We start from the raw sequence: 23,400 nt of genomic DNA on the forward strand, positions 1-23,400 counted from the left end.
TATTTGTAACAAATTACCATAAACTTAGCAGTTTAAAACAACGCGCAGTTATTGTCTCACAGTTTCTGTGAGTCAGGAGTCCAGGGTTAGATTTGCTGGGTTTCACTAGGGTTAGCTCAAAATTTCACCAGGCAGATATCAAGGTATTGGCTAGGCTGCAGTCTCATCTAAGACTTGGAGTCCTCTTTTGAGGTCATTCAGGATGTTGGCACATTTCAACTTCTTGTGGCTGTAGAACTAACATCCTCTTTTTCTTGCTGGCTGTAAACCAGGGTGAGGGGGAGTGCTCTCAGTTCCTGGAGACTACCCAAGGGTCTAGACATGAGACATTCTTACAACATGGCAGTTTATTTCTTCAAGGCCAGCAGGAGAATCTCCTATCTCTAGACCCTCTTTTAGGGGTTTGCCTACTTAGGCCAAACACACCCAGGATAATCTCCTTGTCATTAACTCAGTCAACTGATTAGAGACCTTAATTACATCTGCAAAATATCTTCACCTTTGCTACTTAATGTAACGTAATCAGAGGAGTGATATCGCCTCATATTCACAGGTGTCACCATACTTGAGGGGTGAGGATTATACAGGGCAGGTAGACCAGCGGTGGGGATCCTGGAGGCCACCTTATAATTCTGCCTACCCACTGTTGTAGCCCATTTAAATGACAGTAGGTATTTAAACACATATTTGTGCATGAATTAGTGAATGAATGAGTAAATGTCAAATAAATAAGAACTGAGGAATCAGTGAGAAATGTAAATAAACTATTGGTTGTGTTCAGATATATGTTTAGCATCCTATATTGAGTTCAAAACAATCTTGTGATTGGATTGTCCACTTAATTCACTTTTCTTACTGAGGGACTTGTGACTATTACACAGTGTAAAGAGGAATCAAGTAGTATTTTTTGTATTATATTAGCAAAGTTTCTGTAGTATAGTCTTGATTAATATTTCTAACCAACGGTCTTATGCAGATGAAGTTGTTAAACCTGAGGATACTAGAATGGCTTGCACATGAAAGCCCGGTTTATCATTAGCAAATCAGGATTGATTGATATTAGAACTTGGACTTTTGCTGTCTGTCATTGGAAATTTAATATTCCACTGTTTCCTCAAAACCAGAGAGAAGGAAGGCATTTTAATTTCTAGGAGAAATAATACAAAATTAGGTTCAGAAAAATGTTTTCCTGACTGTAGCTAAGATACTACTTTGTGGAATGACCCTGTAAAGGAAATGTAGGCACTCCTATTATTTGAGATATAGGAAACTACAGGGATGGGGCAGGCATAGGATAGTGTATTAGGCTACTCTAGCTGCCATAACAAAATACTACATGCTGGGTGGCTTAAAAACAGATATTTATTTTCTCACAGTTCTGGAGGCTAGAAGTCCATGATCAAGGTGCCAGCAAATCCTGTTTCCAGTGAAGGTCTCTTCCTGACTTTTAGATGGCCTCCTTCTCACTCTGTCCTCTTGCGGCCTTTCCTTGGTGCACACACAGGGAGAAAGCTATGCTCTGTCTTCCTTTTCTTATAAGGACATCAATCCTCTTAGAATAGGACTCCACTTAAGGTTAAATGATTAGGACCTTGTTCAGCCTTATTATCCTTGTAGGCCCAATCTCCAAATACAGTCACATTGGGGGTTAAGGCTTCAACATGTGAAGTTAGAGAGGACATAGTTCAGTCCACAATAGATAGCTTAGAGAGCTATGAGGAACAAAGGAATCTTTGAAAGGGAGCAAGTTCAGTAGAGGGAGTAGGATTTCAGGCTTTCGCATTGGATCACTTGCATTTGAATTCCAGCTTCATCTCTTGCTTGCATTAGGGGCAAATCCAATTTTTGTGGGGCCTAGGACTTAGACAATTTTAGAAACCCTCTTTAAGATAGAGAATATAAAGTTAGGTACAGAGTCTTGGAAGGGGGCTTATGCAAATAAGGGCCTCAGAAGCTTAAACTTTATTAATTTCTCAGTAAGTTCACCTCTGTTTGCCATTGAGCTAAGGAAATTACTATATCTGAGCCTGTTTTCTCAACGATACAATGGAGACAATTATTTTAAATCACAGGGATGTTGAAAGGATTAAATGATCACTACCAAGCTCTCCTACCTGTCTATTATTATTGCTACCTTTATTATTATTGTCACCATCATTATTATTCAGCCCTTTCATTTTATAGATGATAAAACAGGCAAAAAACTATTATATGACTTGCCCTACATCACACAAACAGTGAGCTGGGAGGTTGGGCCAGAGTCACCCCTCCTGCCTCCTGGTCTACACTCTTTCCATGGCTCCACAGAGACAGCTTTTTGTACCCCTTTCCCGGTGTTCACATCCCTGAAGAGGATGTTGGCATAGTATCATAATCTTCACCTATAATATTTACTCTATAGCTACTAAAAAATGAAAGAGGTCTAAAAAGCAGAGTTAATTTAGTTGAATTTAAGCTTCTTTTTTATTTTTATATACATTGAATGGGGATAAGGTCAATGAAATATAAAGCCATAATCATTAAATACACATTCTCATCATTTGTGGAAATTTCCAATTGGAAAGCTTAGCTTCCATCTTCATTTGGAGGAAGTGATGACTTGGAAACAAAGATGTTTCTATGTTATCTCATTGCGAGTGATTCCCAAGGTCCCATTTGTGAATTCTGTTAGGGACATTAGAAGACTTTCCTGGGAAAGGTCTGAGGAGTCAGTCCCAGGGGCTCTAGTCGGCCCCTTGGAAATATGCACCAGATGACAGAACTTGGCTCTTTGTTTCTCTCGTGGCTCCAAGTACATGAAAATCTTTTCATGTTATCTTGGCTCTGGGAAAACCTGTGTCTCAGAGCTGGTTTTTAACACTTTTAAAGTACAGTTAATGTTGATTCCAATGTACCTAAACATTTTTTTCCCTATGACCCACCACATATATTTTGGCTTGCTCATCAGGGCTTGGCAGTCCAAGTATGACTGGTGTTAGACCCAAAGATGCTAGTCCTTGAAATTAGCACAGTGGAGAATAAATAATATTTGACTCAGGCTTTAAATCTTTGGTCTGAGTCTGAAGGAAAAAAATACAACCCTGTAATAAACATTTTTCTAATTTCTTTCATTTTCAAATATGGCACCACTATAGAATTTTTGTGAAACCATCAAAACAAACCATGTAGCAATCTAATAGAATCTATACATGTGTATGGTGTAGACCAGCATGGGGCTTTCTGACTCTGCTACCGACAACAATAAGCATGGGTAAATTGTTTAACCTGTAATTCTTACTTATGTACAAATAATAACATGAGGTTTTTGAAGTTTCTAGAGGAAAAAATGTCACTTATCAATAAGATGGTTATGAATACTTTATGGTTATTGTTATTATTGTTATTAATATACCTATCAGAAATAATGTTGTGTGGCTAGAAAACCAGTGCTAATGTTTGCCTGCAGGATCTTCATGCAGACACTCCTGGTTCATCCATCTACCAGATCTGCTAATTGTTAAACAGGCATGAACATATAATAAAACAGAACAATTATTAGAACTAAGGGGACAGCCAAGCACATTTGTCATCCTTGAGCCTGTCCATTCTCTTTTTCATCCTTCAAGGTGGGCAGTGGAGAGGCTGGTGGGCTGTTCCTCTGAGCTCTGCCCCTTTGCCTGGCCTCCTGACTGCAGGCCCTCTGCTCTGCTGGTTTCTGGCAACCATACCTTTACCCTGCAGTTTCAGTCTCACATCTCTATTGGCACTGAGTCCTCCACATTCCAGTTTTTCAATCTTACTAGAGATGTCTATTGGCATCAGGGCTCAACTCATCTGTCCTATTGTTTTAATACCTTGCAATTGCTTGAGTTAAGAGAGTTATAAAAGTTATAAAAGTTTAAATTCCTAGTAGACACGAAGATGAAAACACCTGATTGTGAGGATTACCAGTCTTTTCTTCATAAACTTGTTCGTATAACATCAAAAGATATGAAAAATGATCTCTTGGTCAGTAAAACATCAACGCAACTTTTTATATGTACATGGATCCAAATATTATCTTCTACGGAGGCTCCTCATTTAACGTCCATCACCATGTTAGTCTGTATGCTGATATTTGCTAGCAAAGGATTGTTAACTTCTTAATGTTTCTAAGCAGAATAGTGGGTCCAGCAGCAGTATTTTCTCAGAACTGGATTTGGGACAGTGATTCTCAGTCATATCATTCATTCAACAAATGTGAGCTAGGCACTGTTCTGGGTGCTTGGGATAAATCAGTTAACAAGACAGACCCTTCCCCCACCAAAAAAATTCCTGCCCTTATGGTACTTATTTTCCATTTAACATACATATATAAAAATACAGGTGGATTTCTACACTACAAATATTTCAGTGTTTTGCTTTTGGGATGCAGCAGTTTGTGTTGCATAGGAAGTAGAGTTCCTCCCAAGAAAGTGAACATTATGTTGCAGGCTAGCTTTTCAAACAGGATTGGTTTTGGCAGGCTTCTCTTGAAATGTGAGTGTGAGATAACTACTTCCATGCTTCTACAGAATACCAGTATGACACGCCTTTCATCTCTAGCAGGGTTGTGCTACTGGTGGAGAAATGCTACAGTCCCAATGCAGGTTTGCATAAGCAAGATGTAGTCAGTGTTAGCTAGAGTCACCAAGCAGGGCTTTCATTTATTTTTCTTTTGACAAGACAGAGTTCAAAAACAGCTTAAAAAAGTTCACTGTCACATTTCTACAAGTACTAACCACTGTGTCACTATTTTCAGTGGTAAGTATGAAAAGTTCAGGAGTAGACTTTAGACAAAACATAGAGAATTGATTGTCATTGCTTAGGAGAATTGGAAAGTAAATAATTACGCTTGAATTAAAAGAAAACTATTATCAAACACACACACACACACACACACACACACACACACACACACACACACCCACCCCATGCTGATCCATGTCCTTTGTGTGTGCATATTTTAGGAACAGAGGAAACGTGAGTTGTGAGTGGGGGAAAATGTAAGGTATCCCCTCGCTTGAGAACCAGTAATCTTTTAGATGCCTCATAAATGCACAAGATGGTCCCTGGGCTGGATTTTTAAATCTCCGAATTAGCTGAAACAGTTGTAAAATCACAGGGAGCCAGACAGTTTACAATCAACTGCAAATCGAAGGAGGCTCCTCTATGTTGTTTGTTCTAGCAGGCACAGGGAATGTATTGAACTTGCGAAATGTGCTTTTCATATCCCTGTGATTACAACCTCCTACCTTTCCAACCTTCATTTTTCTCTTCTTACCCCAGAATCAGACAGAGTTAAAATCTTCAGCACCAGGAGCATCTAGGAGGCGGCTTTCAAGACAGGCTGTGATGGCTCATTGAGCGCACCTGGTCTGTGTTCCTAGTTAGATCCTACACATACCCAGTCCTGACATCAGAACTGATTTCTGTCAGCTCTAATGTGCCTGAAAAATTTCTTTCAAGGCAGTTTCCTCTTCTAACACATCCCCGGGGAATTTCCCCTAGGGGGTGTGAGGCAACATTAGATTGTGACTATGATAAGATATTCCTGTGTTGGAAGAGTTTTGTATGAAAAGCAGCACATTACATCTGTTGTTTTCTTTATATAGGGTATATTTCACACTGAATGATACTGGAACACAACCCAGGACTCTGTCTTGACTCCCCTGCAGTCTTGTACTTCCTCCTCCTCAATGACGGCAGATCCCGAAACACTTAGTGACATATGGTAGCCTATCTGTGAAGTATGCTGAATAGTACATTTGCTTTCTGACTCTGGAGTATTGTGTTTCATTTTGGGCATCATATTTTTTAAAGGAGTATTGACAAACTGGAACTCAGCCACCAGAAATCTTTTTGGAACAAGGTAGAAAAACGTAACTACATTCATGTCTGCATAACTAGTACCTGTATAGAAAAGAGCTATACAAAATGGCGAAGAGTCCGCAAAGTGCCATAAGAGACCATTGAAAGAAACTGGAGATGTTCAGCCTAGAGGGATCAATTATTATTATTATCGTTATTATTTTTTGGAGGAGGGTAGTGGCCATGATTCAAACTTTGGAAAGGCTGTCATGTGAAAATGCAAATGATTATTTTTCTTTTTCCATGCAGTTCCAGTCAGCAGAACTAGAATCAATATGTAGGATTCATGGGTAAACAGATTTTTATTCTATATAAGGAAGGTCATTCTGCTTATTAGTTGTACAATGATGGAATGTATGTCTGCAAGCAAAAGCTACAAGATCTTATGGAGAAAATTCCTGCACTGAGTAAGTAGTTGAGCCAGACCTGTAAAGATTCCGTGTAATTCAAATATTCTATAATTTTCTGAATCAGGAGTTTCTTGTTCTATTTTCATTTTGACAGAGGACGGACAAAGGCTTGAAAGTCTCTTTCTTTCTTCCTACATTCCTTAGTAAGATAATCGAACCAATTACATGGCTGTAATGAAGTTGGTCTTATGTCCTTTATTTTTATTTTTTAGTTGTTTTCTCTGTTTGAGTACATAATCCTATATGAAGGAAAACTTACAACATCAACCAGTTATCCATGGCTCCTCATTATTGCCTGACCAACGTTCTAAAAATCCGAACTGAGCTTGGCCATCTTGTTACCTTCTTGTTTGCAGAGCTAACCTGTGGATTTTCCTACCTAGTATACATTCCCGTAACCTCTGGTAACAGCACCCCCATTTTTCTTTGGGAGACCCCTGCAGGCTGTTTTGATGCTTCCTCGGATAAAGAATCTTGGCCTCTCCCAGGCTAACGGATGAGAACTGACTGATGCTTGGCCAAGTGTCTCTCTCTTTGAATTTGAATGTTGAGTGCTATGACACAGGACAAAGAAAAGTTGGAGCTAATTGTTTCACTACAGCTCCAAGAAGGGAATGCCCTTCAGTTCTTGTTTCCTAGGTTCACATGCAGATGGCAAATAGATCTCACAAGTTGTGTATGTTTGTTATGTAGCCATATTGCTTGATTGTTAGATGAGGAACTTGTGTCAAGATTTGGAATGTGTGACCTTGTATGTTTTCAGTGAGAAGGGAAAATGATACATATGTGGTGTGTACAATTAACCATCTTTTGGAAAGAGATTTCCATGGGTTCATTTAACTCGAGGCCTAAGGGTGTGAGAATTCCTGCTTCCTGAAGTGTTGGAAAGTTAAGGTCAAATGCTGGGTGCGTTTCAAGTTCTGAGACAATACCAGCCGATTTCAAAGCTGGTGTTTGTGTGTGCGTGCATATGTGTGTGTACAGAACTGGGGAGGAAAAGCAGCCTCTAAAACTTTGCTTTGAAAGATGCCAAAACACTGAGCCACATATTTGTGCGAGAAAGATCTGTGTGTTTGGATGAAACCTGCCTCTTTTGTAAACACAAGGCACAGAGAGGCCTGCCTCCTCTTGCCCTGCTTTTGAACTTTTGTTCACATTAGCAGTTTCCCTCACCTTGGCTCTTGAACTTCCCTTTGTAGTGAAATTCACAAGTACTGTGAACTGGCAAGAAACTGTTGGAAAGAAAGGGTGTGCTGCACTAGATTGCATTTTTCCTGAACACTCTGAAATATCAGGAAGTATGGAACATGAGTCATCACTTTCTGTTGGAAACTTCATGACCTTTACAGAGTAGGTCAAATTCCTCCCAAGCTGTGCTTCTTCACACCCCAGTGCATGACAGTAAAAGGGCAAATCCGAGGGAGGCAGAAGCATATTCATATTTTTTCTTGCAATCTGTTACACATTATCGTTTTTTGACATACTTTGCTTCACATGACAGTACTAATGGTGGAAACTGAGGTCAAGTGTGAGAGAAACTTGCCTGGTCTACCTGGTGTGACTGTTCAAAAACTCAGTTTGGATAAACCCAGAGCCTGCTAGGATTAGGACAGTGTTGAAGGGGAGAGCATTCCACTGAGGACTTGGGGAAATAAATCCTGAGTAAAAGGAGAAATCCCTGAGGGAAGAAGGCCACATTCCAAACTGTGAATCCCAGCCACCTTGCAAACTAGCATTTGATATTATGTACCAGGACAAAAATAGGCAAAAGTACTGCAACAGTGTTCTGGCCAGGTGCCCCTTTGTAGAGGGTTATACAGTTCTACAACTCTGCCCTCAGGCATCACCATTTTGACCAAGGATATCAATAGAGAAGAACCTGAATTATGAAGAAAAGTTTATGTTGCATACATTATACACTTAAGAATCCAGGAATTGAGAGTGTGGTGTAAGGGAGCAGGCTGGGAAAGGTCACTGGAAAATCAACAACTTTTTGAGTTGAAGTACTCAGCCATTTGAAGACCTTGGTCATGGAAGAACCTAGCTGTGTCAACACCCTTTTTAATTCTATTGGAATATTTCATCTTCCTAAAATCATTCAGAAACAAGAAAGTCTACACAGTAAAATTTTCTTTTATTTATTTATTTATTTTGAGACAGAGTCTTGCTCTGTTGCCCAGGCTGGAGTGCAGTGGTATGATCTCAGCACACTGCAACCTCTGCCTCCCAGGTGCAAGTGATTCTCCTGCCTCAGCCCCGTGTGTAGCTGGGATTACAGGCACCTGCCACCACACTGGCTAATTTCTGTATTTTTAGTAGAGATGGGATTTGGCTAGGCTGGTCTCGAACCCCTGACCTCAAGTGATCTGCCCGCCTTGGACTCCCAAAGTGCTGGGATTACAGGTGTGAGCCACTGTGCCTGGCCGTAGTAAATTTTTCTTATCTAAAACGAATACTTTTAATGCCTCTGGCCACTTTTTACTTTAACCGATTTCTTTTTGTCATTGTTTTTTAAGACAGGATCTCACTCTGTTGCCCAGGCTGGAGTGCAGTGGCATGATCTCAGCTCACTGCAACCTCTACTTCCTGGGCTCAAGCGATTCTCCTGCCTCAGCCTCCCTAGTAGCTGGAATTACAGGCATGAGCCAGTACACCTGGCTAATTTTTTGTATGTTTTTGTGGAGATGGGGTTTTGCCTTGTTGCCCATGCTGGTCTTCAATTCCTGAGCTCAAAGTGATCTGCCCACCTTGGCCTCCTAAAGTGCTGAGATTATAGGCATGAGCCACCACACCTGGCCTTAACAAATTTTAATACTAATCTTTCTACATGAATTACACATTTTGCTTTCGTAAAAGATTTAGTTAAGATAATGTAGCATTTTCATTTTTCTATTTACTGTCAGATGCTTGGCTGTCACTTCTCATGGCTGCCACTATCTCTAATAGACTTTCTTCTGCTGTTTAATTTGCTGCTTTTCAATGGCCATGGCTAAAAATCCAACATGGCTAACTTTAGAAATTTATTTATATTGATAATATATGTCTTTGAACAGGGCAGAAGAACCTCTCTTGTCAATTGCATGAACTTTAGTGAATGAGTTTGGTGACATGTGTTTCGCCTTCTTGGAGACCTTTAACCACATTTCATGGGTTTTTTTGTGTGTCCATCTTTGGTTCTCAGTGGGGTCCTAGACATTTGAAGTTGCCATATAAGTGATCCTCAGATAAGTATGAATTCATTGGACTGACTGCTCTTCAATGGTTGGAAAAAGAATCAAACATATCTATGGCTGAGTTGGGAGTTGAAGTCAGCTGCAGCGTAGCTGGCAAAGTCATTAAAATGCAACAGCTTAATGGCTACTCACATGCTGACTTTCTGTGCAAGTGCAAAGGAGTCTTTCATGGTGAAGGTAGCTGTGTCAACATGAGGAGGGGCTGCAGGCAGCTCGTAAAGGTGTTGCTCACTGGGGATAGGCAGGAAGTGCAGTGTTTAGATGTAAACAGACAAGACAGAGAGGAGCCTTCTGCAGAGGGAGATGAGGACTCTGACTATGACCAACGGGTGGCGCTCTGAGCTGCTAATTGAGTCAGCTGTAAACCTGTGAATGACCTGTTCTTTGCAACTGTATTTATCAAGAAGTCAAGCGTCCTGTAAAACTTAGAGCATCTTGGAGGTGGGAGGAAGTATCCCTCTTACCTTGACCCCTACTTTTTTTTTTTATCTTCTTTACATTTCCAGTGGAAACCCCACTTTTATTTTAGAATAAGAAAATTAAGCTGAGAACATGAGTCTGTGCTCTTGGATGAGGGGTCACCTAGAGTCTGTGACTCCAAAGCCGATATTTTTCCTATATGATAATGCTTTCAAATGTAAAATGTGTCTACAACCAAAGGTTTTCCACTAGAAGCAAAACTATCGCTAGTTTATGTATGTGGAAATCCTGAGGTATTAGGTGATTTTTCACATTCAAGCAAAAGATGGCAGTTGATCGTCTATGGTATAATGGCCAAATGATTCAGAAAAGTTGTTTTTATCTTTTTTATCTATCAGTAGATGGCAGGAGATACCATCAAATCAAGCTATAAAAAGGGACACGAATGATGAAATTCAGTCATTGTTTCTTGTATTACCTAAAAAAAATTAGTATCCAGGGTAGTCAGTGTGCTGTTATGTGGGCACCCAGGGAGAGAGCATTTTTGAATATGGATTGGAGTTCAGTTATTAGCTTCCTCATTAATATGGCAGGCTTACGGTTGATTTAAAACAATAGCCAAATGTTGGAACTAAATTTACTTTATTTTGAAGAGACACCTGGAGAAATGATTCATCACTCATGTTGCTAAGATTAATTGGGCATTATAATTGTGTTAAGTGGATTCACACACCATGTAAGAATTCAGGAGCTTTTCCTATTTTCTTTCTGGTTTTTTTTTTTTTTTCTCTTCAAGGAGAGAAGAGAAAAGAGTTAGGGAAATCCAGCATCATAATGGGCTTTTTCCAAGATTAATGCAAATAAAGCACTACAGTTAAAACAATACTAACAACACACAAGAATGTTTTCAACATTCCTTAATAGACTCTGGCCCCGTGAGTTAATATTTCCATATCCAAATAAAGGTCATTTTCATCAATATTAAACTTGCTTTTACATATTAGTTTTTCTGAAGTATAGTGTTCTCTGAGCAGTACTGACCACATGTTCCCTAATTTAGAGATTACAGAGAGGTGAAGTACCTGTGGAATTTTCAAGAGTTGAAATTTGCAGTCTTCGAGTGTGTGGTTCTCTTTTTATCCACTTGTCACCACTTAATAATATGATTCTTCTCTTTGGTACAAAGCATTTGAATCAGCTACTTTTTTTTAACTTATTTGAATTTTATATTTTGGAGAATTTTTTAGAAAAAAATCAGTCTATGTATATTTTTTCTTTTAGACAACAACTTAACTAAAAAGCCTCTCTGGGGTAGCAAGAGCATTTACACGGGAATCAAGTTGAACATCAATCTTGGTTAATGCCAAGCTGGAGATCATAGTAGGCATGACCCAGTGGCTCCCCAAGTGGAGGCTGTGTGCTGCAGAAAGTATTTAGCTCCTGAAAACAGAGATGGAACTGGGTTTGCTTGCAAGTGGACCCTTCTACTTTTCCTTATAAATTTCTCCACTAGAGAAAATTTTCACTCAAAAGCACATCATTTTTCCCCTCTTTAAAAAAATCCAAACTGTGGCTAGTACTAAAATATCCTATCAAAGAATACAAAAAAAAAAAAACCTCCCCAGTCTATGTGCTATGCCGTATGAAATTTCTACATTTGACAATCAACCTGTTACTGAGCTTAGCACTGTGCTGTTGTACTATTGGATGAAGATGCTCTTTTGAGTCAGGGTACAGAACCTCTAGGTGTGAGAAATTAGGTAGAACCAAGCAGTTCTGCAATGGGGTTCTAGGGTAGCTTGAATATTCTTGTTACAGTGGTTTTGTCATTTATTGTATGCTATAAATTTACTACTCTTTATTTAATTTATTGTTCAGTAACATCCTGTTATACTCTGAAGTGACCATGAATTACATGGTCACTCTATTCACAGGTTGCCTGCTTCTACCCACTTCCCTTTGAAGAGAATTCACTTTCCTGTTTTGTGTACCAGTATCTACTGAGCTCAATTGCTAAGGGTGAAAGTTCATATTCTCCCCTATCTAAACTTGTTTTTATTAAAATTTGTGTAAATTCGTTCACATAATAAATTATAAATGATTGATAAAGCTTAAGTCCTATCCCTCCTGAATGTATGTACATATTAATAGAAAACAAACTTTTAAAGGTGGCTAAATACATCTCACCTCTCATATAACTGTCAAGCATTGTAAAGGGTTTGAGACTTTGTTGTACTTGCAAGCTAACTAGTTGGCTTTCCATAGTTTCATGGATGCTGGAAGAAGATAAGAGACTTCTGGGTCAGAAATAGAGGACAATTTATTACTCAAAGCAATTCTAGTAGCCAGATATTCATTGTTTCAATTCTCACAAGGTGTTTCAAAGAGGGCCAGGTGACACCAGCACATGCAGTGGGTTGTATTACAACAGGGTAATCCAGAAACTTAGTGAACCGGAATCTATTATAATGGGCAGCAAGCATGTATACCCTTTGTTTTCAAGAGAGACACTATATATTCCAAGACTGTTCACAAAGCAAACATACTAGGTAAGATAATTGAGAATAAAGGCTGGGTGTGGTGGCTCATGCCTGTAATCCCAGCACTTTGAGAGGCTGAGGCAGGTGGATCACTTGAGCTCAGATGTTCAAAACCAGCCTGGGCAATGTGGCAAAACCCTGTCTCTACCAAAAATACAGAAAAAATTAGTTGGGCAAGGCGGCATGTGCCTGTGGTCCCAGACACTCAGGAGGCTGAGGCAGGAGGTTCACCTGAGCTGGTGGCAGAGGTTGCAGTGTGGAGAGATTGTACCACTGCACTCCAGGCTGGATGACAGTGAGACTCCATACCCCTCTGCCCCCCCACCACCCCCAACAAAGAGAATAAAGACATGCAGACACAAGAGAGATCTGTAGAGATTTGTCCCCCGACAACAATTGCAAATCAATAAGAAGACTAGGATAGATCATTGTGGGAATTTGTTTTTGGCAAATTTAAAGTCATACTAAAGTCAAATGTCTACTTTGCTTATGCACGAGTCTGACTTGTTTTTAAAATTATTCCAGAAAGTAAGTCTTCCTACTTTAAGTATGTTTTTATCAATAAATACATAACTAAGATCTTATTTTTCCCTGACAATGATAGTAATATTATCATACATGGTCATTATAGAAAATGCTGAGAAGTATAAAGAAAAATATAGAAATCACTTATAATTTCATTACTCAAGAGGTAATAGCTATTAAAATATTGGCTTTTAATGCCTCTATATGTATATTTTTAATATACATAACTGAGATTATGTGATGTACTATGTAGTATCATGATAGTTTTGTTTTTTTACATACTAAAAACATTGCTTCAAGTCATGATTTTGAAATTTGAAAACATTACTTGTCTCATTTGTGATTTTAAAAATAATTGCATAATATTCTATCGTGAATATAACCATTTTCAAAACAATTTTTTCAGTGTTAGAAAATTTGCTACCAAATACTATTTTGATGAATATTCTGGTACATAAATGCTTCTTAGTGCCTTTGGTTAGATTCCTATGGGAAGAATTATTGGGTTAAGTGTCTAATTTTATTATAAGTTCTTTATCTTTATTGCCTGATCACTTTCAAGAAAGATCACATCAGTTATACACATGGCACAATATTTATGACCACTTTTTTCCCCAACATTTTCATCACAGTTGAATATTTTAATTAAAAAAACTTTCAATAGATATTTTTTAAAATATATTTTTTCAGCTTATGATTTCTTAGATTATTAGTAAGGAGAAAATATTTTCTTCTGTTAGTTGGTCACTTGTATTTGTTGTTGTATAAAATATCTGTTCATGTTCTTTGCACATCTTCTGGTAATGTTTTAGTATTTTTCTTAATAAGGGAAAGCTTTCCGATAACATTACATGTAACATTTTGTGTACTAGAATTTTGTGCACTATTTCTCCAATATATTATTTATTATTAAATTATACTAATGTTATTTTTTGGTGTTTTGAACTTGAAAATTGGCCAGGCATGGTGGCTCATACCTGTAGACCTAATAATTTGGGAGGCCAAGGTGGGAGGATCACTTGAGTTAAGGAGTCCAAAACCAGCCTGGGCAATATGGTGAGACCCCATCTCAAAAAAAAATTATCTAGTAAAATAATTAACCATTATTCATATGCTTTCTTCTACTGCTTAGAAATTCTTGTCCACCATGGTGGCAGGTGCCTGTAATCCCAGCTACTTAGGAGGCTGAGGCAGGAGAATCTCTTGAGGCAGAGGTTGCAGTGGGCTGAGATCATGCCATTGCACTCTGGCCTGGGAGAGCAATACTTCATCTCAAAAAAAAAAAAAAAAAAAGATATTCTTGCCCACTCAGGGGTTAAATATTTACTACATTTTCACATTTTTTTTAATATTTAATTTTTAAAATCTATGCTTCTAAGGGCACCTTGACAGCCAATTTCCCCAACAGTGAGTGAGCTCTACCTTGCTCAATTGTTTGTGGTGGTTTCTTGGTCATTCACTAATGTTATACATTGTAGGGTGTCTATAAAACCTAGTGTTTGAAGTATATTCTTCTTTCCCCTCAGAAATTTATTAGTGAGTGACAATCTTGCTTTGGATACAGGCTACATCTTTATGCTCATCTATTAGGGACTAGCATAGATATATTCAAAATACTTAATTTCATGTATTGATAGGAATAAATAAAATAACAATACTTACTGTAACTCCAACATATGCTCCGGAACCATAACAAAAAATATCTTCCAAAAGGTAACCAACTATTTAAGTGTCAAAACATATTATGATTTTTTTTGGTCAGTTTCAAGTTTAAACATTTTTAATATGTTGAATTTTGGGGAAGTAAAAAAATCGTATTCTTCCAGTGTAAAGTAACCTGCTTTAATATTCAGTTGCTACCCATTTAGAGAAGAAAATTGCTCTTCAAATAGCATAATGCATTTTTGTGTGTGTGATACTGGCAAAGGTAGGGAGGATTTAAGAAACATTTTACACTCTTTGGCAGTGGTGTTGATGGGGAGAAATAGAAAAATAAGAAAGGATTGAACTCGTTACTATTTTTTTTTTTCCTTCAGCCAGATAATAAAAGGCAAAGCCCGATTTCATACAAAATCAATGGGGGTGAGTTATTTTGACAGAAATTTGCCATCCTTCACTGATCATGTGGTACTCCGGATAATAAATATTTTAAGTCAGTACATTACTGGTAATTTATTAGGTCATATGAAATAATAAAAACAATACAAAAGTCTGGAGATGAAAAAGTCTGGTGAAACAGAAGGTCTATGTAAATGTTCAATATTTTCTAGAGTTTTACTATTAATATTATATATTAGTGGAAGAAAAGGAGATGTTTACTAAGTAGAGATGTGCATTTTTATTTCTTTTTAAATTGTCTCCCTCATTATTTTCCTACTAGGCTTATGCTTTTTTTCCTCTAAAAGAAGAAACTCAGAAATGCCTTTTTTTGTTGTAAGTCTGGTTTGTAGTTTTATTTCAATTTCATTTCTATTTCCTTCCAAAGCTAGGCAATACATTCACATCTCTAAGTTCAGATGTTGTTCATGAGGATCAATGCAAAAATTACTTTCTAGGCCGAATGCAGAAATACTTGGGTCTATGAAACTCATTCTCAATAAATTCAAGTTATTATTTTCAAAAAAATCCTAGTGGGTCACCAACTATTGAAGCCAGTGTTGGAGGAACACAACAGCTTACGGGATGCTTGGAATATAAGAGTAGCATGTACTCTGACCTTGGGGAGCCATAGGGGTCTTCAGACAGATCAAGAAGCATCACAAGGAACAGGTCTTTGAAACTAATACATTTCCACAACATTTTGAGGGTGATGATGATTTAGATAATTCCCCTGCCATGTAGAGAATGAGTGACACCATTGCAGTGGCTTTGTGGAGAGGTTGGGTCATGATCCTCACGTTGAGGAGTAAGTTGGGTGCTAGGTGCTCCTGAGAAAGCAGCTGTTCATGTGGTTGAAGCAGAGAGGCAGGGTGGAGGCAAGGTAAAGAGCAGGACTGTAGACTCAGGTTGTCAGAGGCCCATCCTGGCTCTGCCACTCAGCGTGAAATTGTGGAAATCACTTTACCTCTCTCTATTTTAGTTTCTCATTTGTGAAGTGGGTAATAATTGCACCCATAAGCATTGTTCTGAGGATTAAATGAGCTCATCGTGTAATGCACACATGCATTACATGTATGTAATGTGGATGTATGTAACAGGACATGTGTATGTAGTAGGCACAGTGACTGAGCAGACTAAGACCTTGATATAAATGTTGTGAAATAAGTAAAATAAACTTCTTGGGAAAGTTATGAGGGCAGGAAAGGAACAACCAGGCACATGAGGTCTCCAGAGACCTACAAGGGCCTTAAATGGAGAATTCTGGGTTAGGAAAAGTAGAAAAAAAAATTAGTCCTTAGAGGACTCTGTTGGCTGCAATCAAAGTTTACATTCACTTGACAGAGTGATATAAAAGCTGTGATTATTGGAATGAAGTGACCTCTGTCTGAGTGTGGAGCATGGGTGGGAACGACAATGGTAAAGCTGAGGACAGTGAGAGGGAGAGCTGGGGAGGCCATTTCTTATTTCTCTCTTTACACCCCCGATTTGCTCATGTGTTTTTAGGACACCTCAGATTCCTTTTGAAAGTAGGAGATAAAATACTTTTTTGTTAAGTAAAAAAGAAGTCCAGGTAATAAATAAAACAAGGAAATCCTGGGCAAAGGGATCATTGGCTGAAGAGGAGGAACATTGAGGTAACACTAATGCTTAGGCTGCACACTGACCAAGTGTTGGGGTGCAGCACACACCTCATCTGCAGGTATTGGGCTCAAGGAAAGGGAGTTATAGACAAATTCACCATAGTGGTAGATGAGCAGAGACTCTGAATACACCTGTGAAAACATCTTACTTTTCCTTTAAGTAGAGATGTTTTCAAAATAGTGGGTGATATGATGATATGAGATTAGATGGAAACAGAAAACAGGAGAGGGGAGTACATGAAGAATTATTTTAATGTTGGGGTGGCTTTGTCCACTGCAGTGAACATCCAGAGATGCAGTGACTACCATCTGCCACTGAAAAAGAACCATTGATGGAAGTACTATTTTCAATGATAACTCCTGGTAGCAGTAAAAACATGGTTTTAAATTAAATTTGGAATTTTCCTCCTCAATGCTGCTTCTTCAAAGACAAATGAGCCTCTTACAGTATGTCTAGTTAAATAAAATAATGGATGTGAAAGGCTTTACAAAACATTAATGTGCTATATAAATGGAATGTGTTATCATTGTGTACTGTGTACTAAAAAACATGCAGTAAAAAGATATTATTTTTGTGGACTAAATAGTCAAATATGGGCTGCATGACAGCACTGTGAAGTGAAGTCATAATTGATGAACGACTGTGCCCAGGGAGGGTTGATTTATGTGTGGATGCTAACCTGGAAGAATACCTCTGGTGCAATGTTAAAGGGTTTTTGTCTTGTTTTCTTTCTTTGCCCTTTTCTCACTTAAAGGTTTTCCAGTCAGTTAATGGCATACTTATCAAATTTAATGTTAAGACTAGTATAGGGTAGGAAACTAACATATATCAACTTTAGAAAGTATATTGCTATATGAATAAACCAAGCTCAGATAGGCTAGTAACTTGCCCGAGACCACTCATTTAATAGTAGATGGTATTATGTGAGTAACCTAAGACTAGTAACTTGCCCAGTAGAGTGGCAGAGAGCTGGAATTTGAAACTAGGCAACCTGAGTCTAGAGAATGTGCATCTAAACCACTTTGCTTAATTATTGATTCATTTACTTAACAAACAAACTGCTCACACTTACATGAGAGACTGATCTGAGCATTATACAACTGTTACTCCTTGTAACAACCCTATGGGGTAGATACTATTATTATTTTCATTTCATTATGGCTTAGAAACTGAGGCACAAGGAAGTTAAATACTCTCCCCAAGGTCACGCAGTTAGTAAGCAGATTGAAACATAGGCAGTTGAGCTGGGGAGTCCATTCCTCTGACCATCATGTTATGCCACCTCTGCTCTATGCTGTGCTCCTTTCAATAATGTGCCCAGCTTCACACAGGTGATCCTGCCCTCTCCTTATACCCTGGGAACCAGGGAGTCTTTGAGGTTTCAAAGGAAGCAGTGAGCATCTATGATTCAGTTGATGCTCTTTTGACCTACCTTGGAGCATCCATGCCTAAAGGCATCTTTTGTGATGCCACCAATTCAATCCTAGACTCTTAAATCCTCATCTTTGGTTCTTACTGCCAGATAGCATTCCCCCCTGTATAAAATACATCCTTATTCTCATTACATCTCCCCATAAAACTTTCATCAGTTTGAAAATTGTAAAATGCATTCCTTTTTATGCAGACATTTAATCTATGATTAAATGACAATTGAGCAATATATCCTCCTGCATACCCAAATACCGTCCTAACTTGGCAATTTGAAAATAAATTGGCATAGGTTTCAAGGAAATAGAATATTCTCAACCACAGACTTTAGAGGATGCTTATCTGTAAAACAAATTACAGGGCACACTTTGGCTTGATCAACACATTGTACTTAAGAGAGGTTTCAGATAGAACCACCAGCTTAGCAAATGTGATTTGAATTTGTCTGTGGACAAGACACTATGTTCCTTTCTTATGTGAATGGATGAAACCAGAGCTTTCAACCTCTCAGCCTTTCAAACTCTCACTTTCAGAAACACTGAAGTTTAAAATATAAAGGTGTTGTTTTTGCTTCACACCCAAATGTTAGAGTTAGATTTTCTGATTTCTTTTGATTGGCTCCAGGTGATGTTAAGTGCAATGAAGAAAATTATCAAAATCAATCTATCTTCAAAGACTTTCTTTGAAATTATAGGATCTGAATCAAAAGGTAAAATAACAGTATTTTTATTCAAAGTTCTCTTCCATGATTTTCATAGCTCTTGCTCTACTAAGGAGCAAGTAAAATTGGTAAAATAGATTTTTTTCCCTCTTGAAAGGTGATTGTTAGGGCCTTGATATTTTCCAAAGAAATCCAGTATTTCTTAAGCAATCTGACTCTTGCTTACTGGATTTTTAAAGGATTTAATTACCAACTTCAACACATCAGCAAAGTGACTTACATTACGTATTAACAGCAAATGTAGTGCATGAATCATAGCCAAAGAATGCAGCTAACACTGGGAAACATAATACATAACCAACTATAGTCATTAAAAAGTTGAAGTATTAAAGCCTGTCACCAGAGAACTTCCAAGCACTGGAAGACCAATGGTCCTGATCAAAAGTCAAATCCAGTAGAAAACTAGCATATTCTAGGAAGCAAAACAAAATCCAGAGTAATCAAAAATATAATGCTGAAGGTAATGGTTATGTCTTGCTACACAAAATGTGATTGGCAGACTGACAACATTGACTTTTACCCACGAGTTTATTAAAAACGCAGAATTCTAGGCCACACCCCAGACCCTCTGAAGCAGAATCTAATTTTTAGCAGGATCTTCAGGTGATTCATAGGCACATTAAAATTTGGAAAGCACCACTTTAAAGTATTTTTGTCAATGGTATTATGTGAATAATTGTTGTTTTCCAAAAACAGTGTCATACTCAGAGGTAATGGTCATCCTTATTTTACAATGGGGCTATCATCTCATAGTGGGAAAAAATTCTCATACTCTATTGCTTAGGAAAGATAATAACTGGTATAGAATTATTTTTCCTGAAGGAGGAAAAGCAGTTATAGGGGAAGGAATAGCAGCTCATCACTTTCAGTAACAACAAATGCCAGCTTGACCTGCATTGTTATTTCACCTTGCACTTCTCATCACATTATGCTGGTGGATTCTTTTCCTTCCTTTCTTATTTTTGAGTCAGAGAAGGAAACTGACCTAGAGGTTGCTGTAGGCATTTAGAAATATGGTTTTCTTTATCAATTCTATTCGATCTGCTGCAGCAGTTCTTACCTGAGTGATTTTAAGAGTTTATCAATCATGTGACTGTTGAGATACCCAAGCCATCATGCAAGTACCTCTCCCATGACATGATAACTTGTGTTAATAATAAAATGAAGCTGTGATAGGAGATTTGAAACATATAGAAATCAGAGTGGTACCATGAAGGCATGAGGGAGAAGATGAGGGAGCCAGGACTAAGTGAGGAGAACTGTATCCCTAAGTCACCTGGAAGGTTGTGGAGCAAACAGATCATTAGGCAGCACTAGTGAAGGGGAGAAAATGGCCATCAGTCATTCCCTGTTCTTTCTTTGCTGCCTAAAAGCACAGATAACACCACACATTTTCTTATCTAAGGTCTTGGAGAAGGTTTATGGTGAATTTACCAGGAAAGAAGAAAAGAAGTGGCTTTTTTTTTTTTTTAAGGCTTAGCATCAGTCTTTAATGCTGTCATGCAGCATTGACAAGTCACACACTTTGGTCTCATGTTGGCAGTGGCAACTTACAGTAAGTCTAAATGTCTGAGCAGCAGACTGGCCTCCAGGGAACAGGCATTTGTTCCAACTCCCCCTCCCTCCCCAAGATTTCTTCAGAATTCCATTATGGCCCTATACAAAGAGCAGTGGCTGCTGGGGACAGGTTTTATTTGAGTGTACATCAACTATACATGGAATTATAAAAACATATTTATAGATGTTCCACAGTGCTCCTGTAATCAGAAGCAAAGACCCTTTTATGAAAAGGGATTATATCTAGGGCTGTGCAAAATTCAAAAGGATCATATCCCTTTGAAAGAGTCCATAGTCCATGAAACAAAAAATTACCTGGGCCACTGGTAAGCCCCAGGTGTGCCAAGATTGCCTTACAGAAATGGAAAGAGTGTGACCCACAAAGTGAGGACATTCAGCTTCACTAGAGCCAGAGGTCAGGAGGGCCCCTTGATGGGTCCAGGCTCCCAGACTCTCAAGGGAGAGGTGGCTGCACTTGCTGGAGTCACTCACTGGAGGCTGGCTCCCTTGGTGCTGCTGGAACAAGGGGTATTGCTTGTGGGCACCAGCCAGGCAGTTCTCCAGGAATAGTTTAGGTTCTCAATTTGAGATGGCCAAAGAGAAGACAGAATTCTTCAGGGGAAGAGCAAGACATGGGAGACAAATACAGAATAAGCCAAGAACTGATCATACAACAGAAACGGAGGAGCGTACAGGGTCTGGGAACCAAGACAGCGGGTCGACATTATCTACCAGCCAGAAGCAAAGGGACTCAGAGGGATCAAGTCCAGCTGCTGGTCTGCCTCTTGACCCTGGATGGGGACTGCAGGAGGAGGATGTGGGCCCATCCTGGGAGGGCTGCGGACCCAGTGGGGCAGACTGGAATGCCTTTTCCTGCTGTTCCCACTACCTGATGCCCTATTACTCCAAAACCACCGAAGTCTAGTGTATGACTTTGAAAGATTGTAATATATGCTCTGGAAAACATTCAGCAGTACAAAAGCCCTCCCTGGGCCCTCCCACCCTCTCATGGTCCACAACTGGTAGAAAGATCCAGAAATCCTTGAGCTCTGGATAGGTCCCTGGTCAGTCCTTGGGGAGCTCAGGTAGCTCAGGTAGCTTGGAAGAATCTGCTCAAGTACGGTTCTTGATGTCTGGGGAATCCTTTTGGGGAAGATCACTTCCAATTCAATAATGAGGTCCCCACGTTTCTCTGGCGTTTTGGGGAGGGGAAGGCCTTCTCCACGAACTTTTCGTCGCATGCCAGGCCTGATGGCATCTTTGAACACGATGGGAATGGTCCTGCCGTCCAGAGTGGGGACGTTCACTGTGTGCCACACAGAGCCTCCGGGAGGCTGATCCTGGAAGGATAAATGACATCAGAACCATCTCTCTTAAAGATATTGTGTGGCTTGTCCTTTAAAACAAAGACGATATCAGCTGGAATGTTGTTGGAGGTCTGGTCTCCTTCTTTGGGGAAGGTGATCTTGGTCCCTTCTTTCCACCCCTTCTTCACTTCGATGGTCAAGATTTTGTCTTCGTTTCGAATGCTCTTTCCGTCGGGGTTTAGCCGCTTGTGGGAGATTTTCATCTTCTTGGTACAACCGCTGTAGATCTCTTCAAGGGAGACTCGAAGGTCGTGGGTGACTGGGGGATCTTGCTTCTTTCGGGTGGGCTCCTGGGCAGGGCGGGAGCGGCCAAAGTTCATGTTGGTGAAGCCACCCATTCCCATAGGGAAGCCAGAGAATGGGTCAGCAATGTCCATGACTTCCTCCCCGTTCCGCTGCCCAAAAAAGGTGTCAAAGGGATTTTTGCCACCGAAGAACTCAGCAAACATGGCAAGAGGGTCTCCATGGAATGTGTAGCTGAAAGAGGTAGCATTGGCACCACCGCCGCTACCGCCACTGGGGCCGCTGCCCTTTAGGGCTTCCTCCCGGTAGCGGTCGAAGATCTCGCGCTTGCGCGGGTCTCTGAGCACCTCATAGGCCTCGGCGATCTCCTTGAACTTCTCCTCGGCGCCGGGCTCCTTGTTCTTGTCTGGGTGGTAGCGCAGCACCTGGCGGCGGTAGGCCCGCTTGATCTCCTCGTCTGACGCGCCGCGGGCCAGGCCCAGCGTCTGGTAGTAGTCTTTGCCCACGGCCCCCGCCTGCAGCCCACTCACCTGCTGTCGCCATCCCCCGGCTCCGCCACCGCCCGGTCCCGGACTCTGTATACCCATCCGGCCAGAAGTGCCTGTTATACAAAGAGATCACATTCTTTCTTTAATGGTTAATGACAGTTACAGGAGTAAAGGAGTGCAGTTGGCTTTTTAACCTTAGTTCTCATTTTAGCTGTGACTGGAGAGAACTGCAGTTTCAAAGTCCTGGGTGAGAATGTCCACAGTGACAATGTCACTAATGCTATAGTCAAATAAGTTGCAACACCATTGCAATCACTTCTTGTCCTGCTTGCAGAGGTTGACATTATAGCTGGGACTTCAGAGGAATCGAAGTTAACTTTGATAGTTGTACATTTTGAATAATATGATTGTCAGGGTCAAACTACCATGCAGCTGTGTAAGCTACACTTTTGTAAATAAAGAAAACGTGGCCAATTCAAACTAAGAATAAGCACCCTATGAATGCTGTTTTAAATCTTTTCTTGCCCTTAGAAGATTCACATTCACAATTCACTTCTCCTTCATGCCACCATCATCTCTTTTCTGCACTGTTCTTGTCTGTCCTCTTGCTGTGGTCTTCTAACTGGACTCTCAGATTCCATGCTTACCGTCTCTTGTCTATCTTTTACACAGCAGTTGTAGTATTCATCTCAAAATGTAGTTAGGTTATGCCACTTCTCTGCTCTAAACCTTCCAGAGTGTTCTTATCTCATCCAAAGGAAATCCCGAATTCTAACTCTGTCAGACAAGCCCTGAGAATGTGGCAGGACACCCTCTGCCTGGGCCAACTCTCTGGTATCCATCTCCTGCCTCCTTCACC

At 39.7% G+C, this 23,400-nt stretch overlaps 1 protein-coding gene across 1 annotated transcript; it reads right to left on the reverse strand.

Annotated features, from left to right (window-relative positions):
- Positions 1-21,171: 21,171 nt before the first annotated feature.
- LOC100967837 (dnaJ homolog subfamily B member 1-like) lies at positions 21,172-22,640 on the reverse strand. Its single transcript, XM_034953881.1, is given in 2 exon segments — positions 21,172-21,755; positions 21,758-22,640. Coding segments are annotated over 2 exon segments (1,467 nt in total).
- Between the last annotated feature and the right edge of the window lie 760 nt (positions 22,641-23,400).

This window comes from Pan paniscus, chromosome 13 (genome assembly GCF_029289425.2).
Source record: "Pan paniscus chromosome 13, NHGRI_mPanPan1-v2.0_pri, whole genome shotgun sequence".
Classification (NCBI taxonomy): domain Eukaryota; kingdom Metazoa; phylum Chordata; class Mammalia; order Primates; family Hominidae; genus Pan; species Pan paniscus.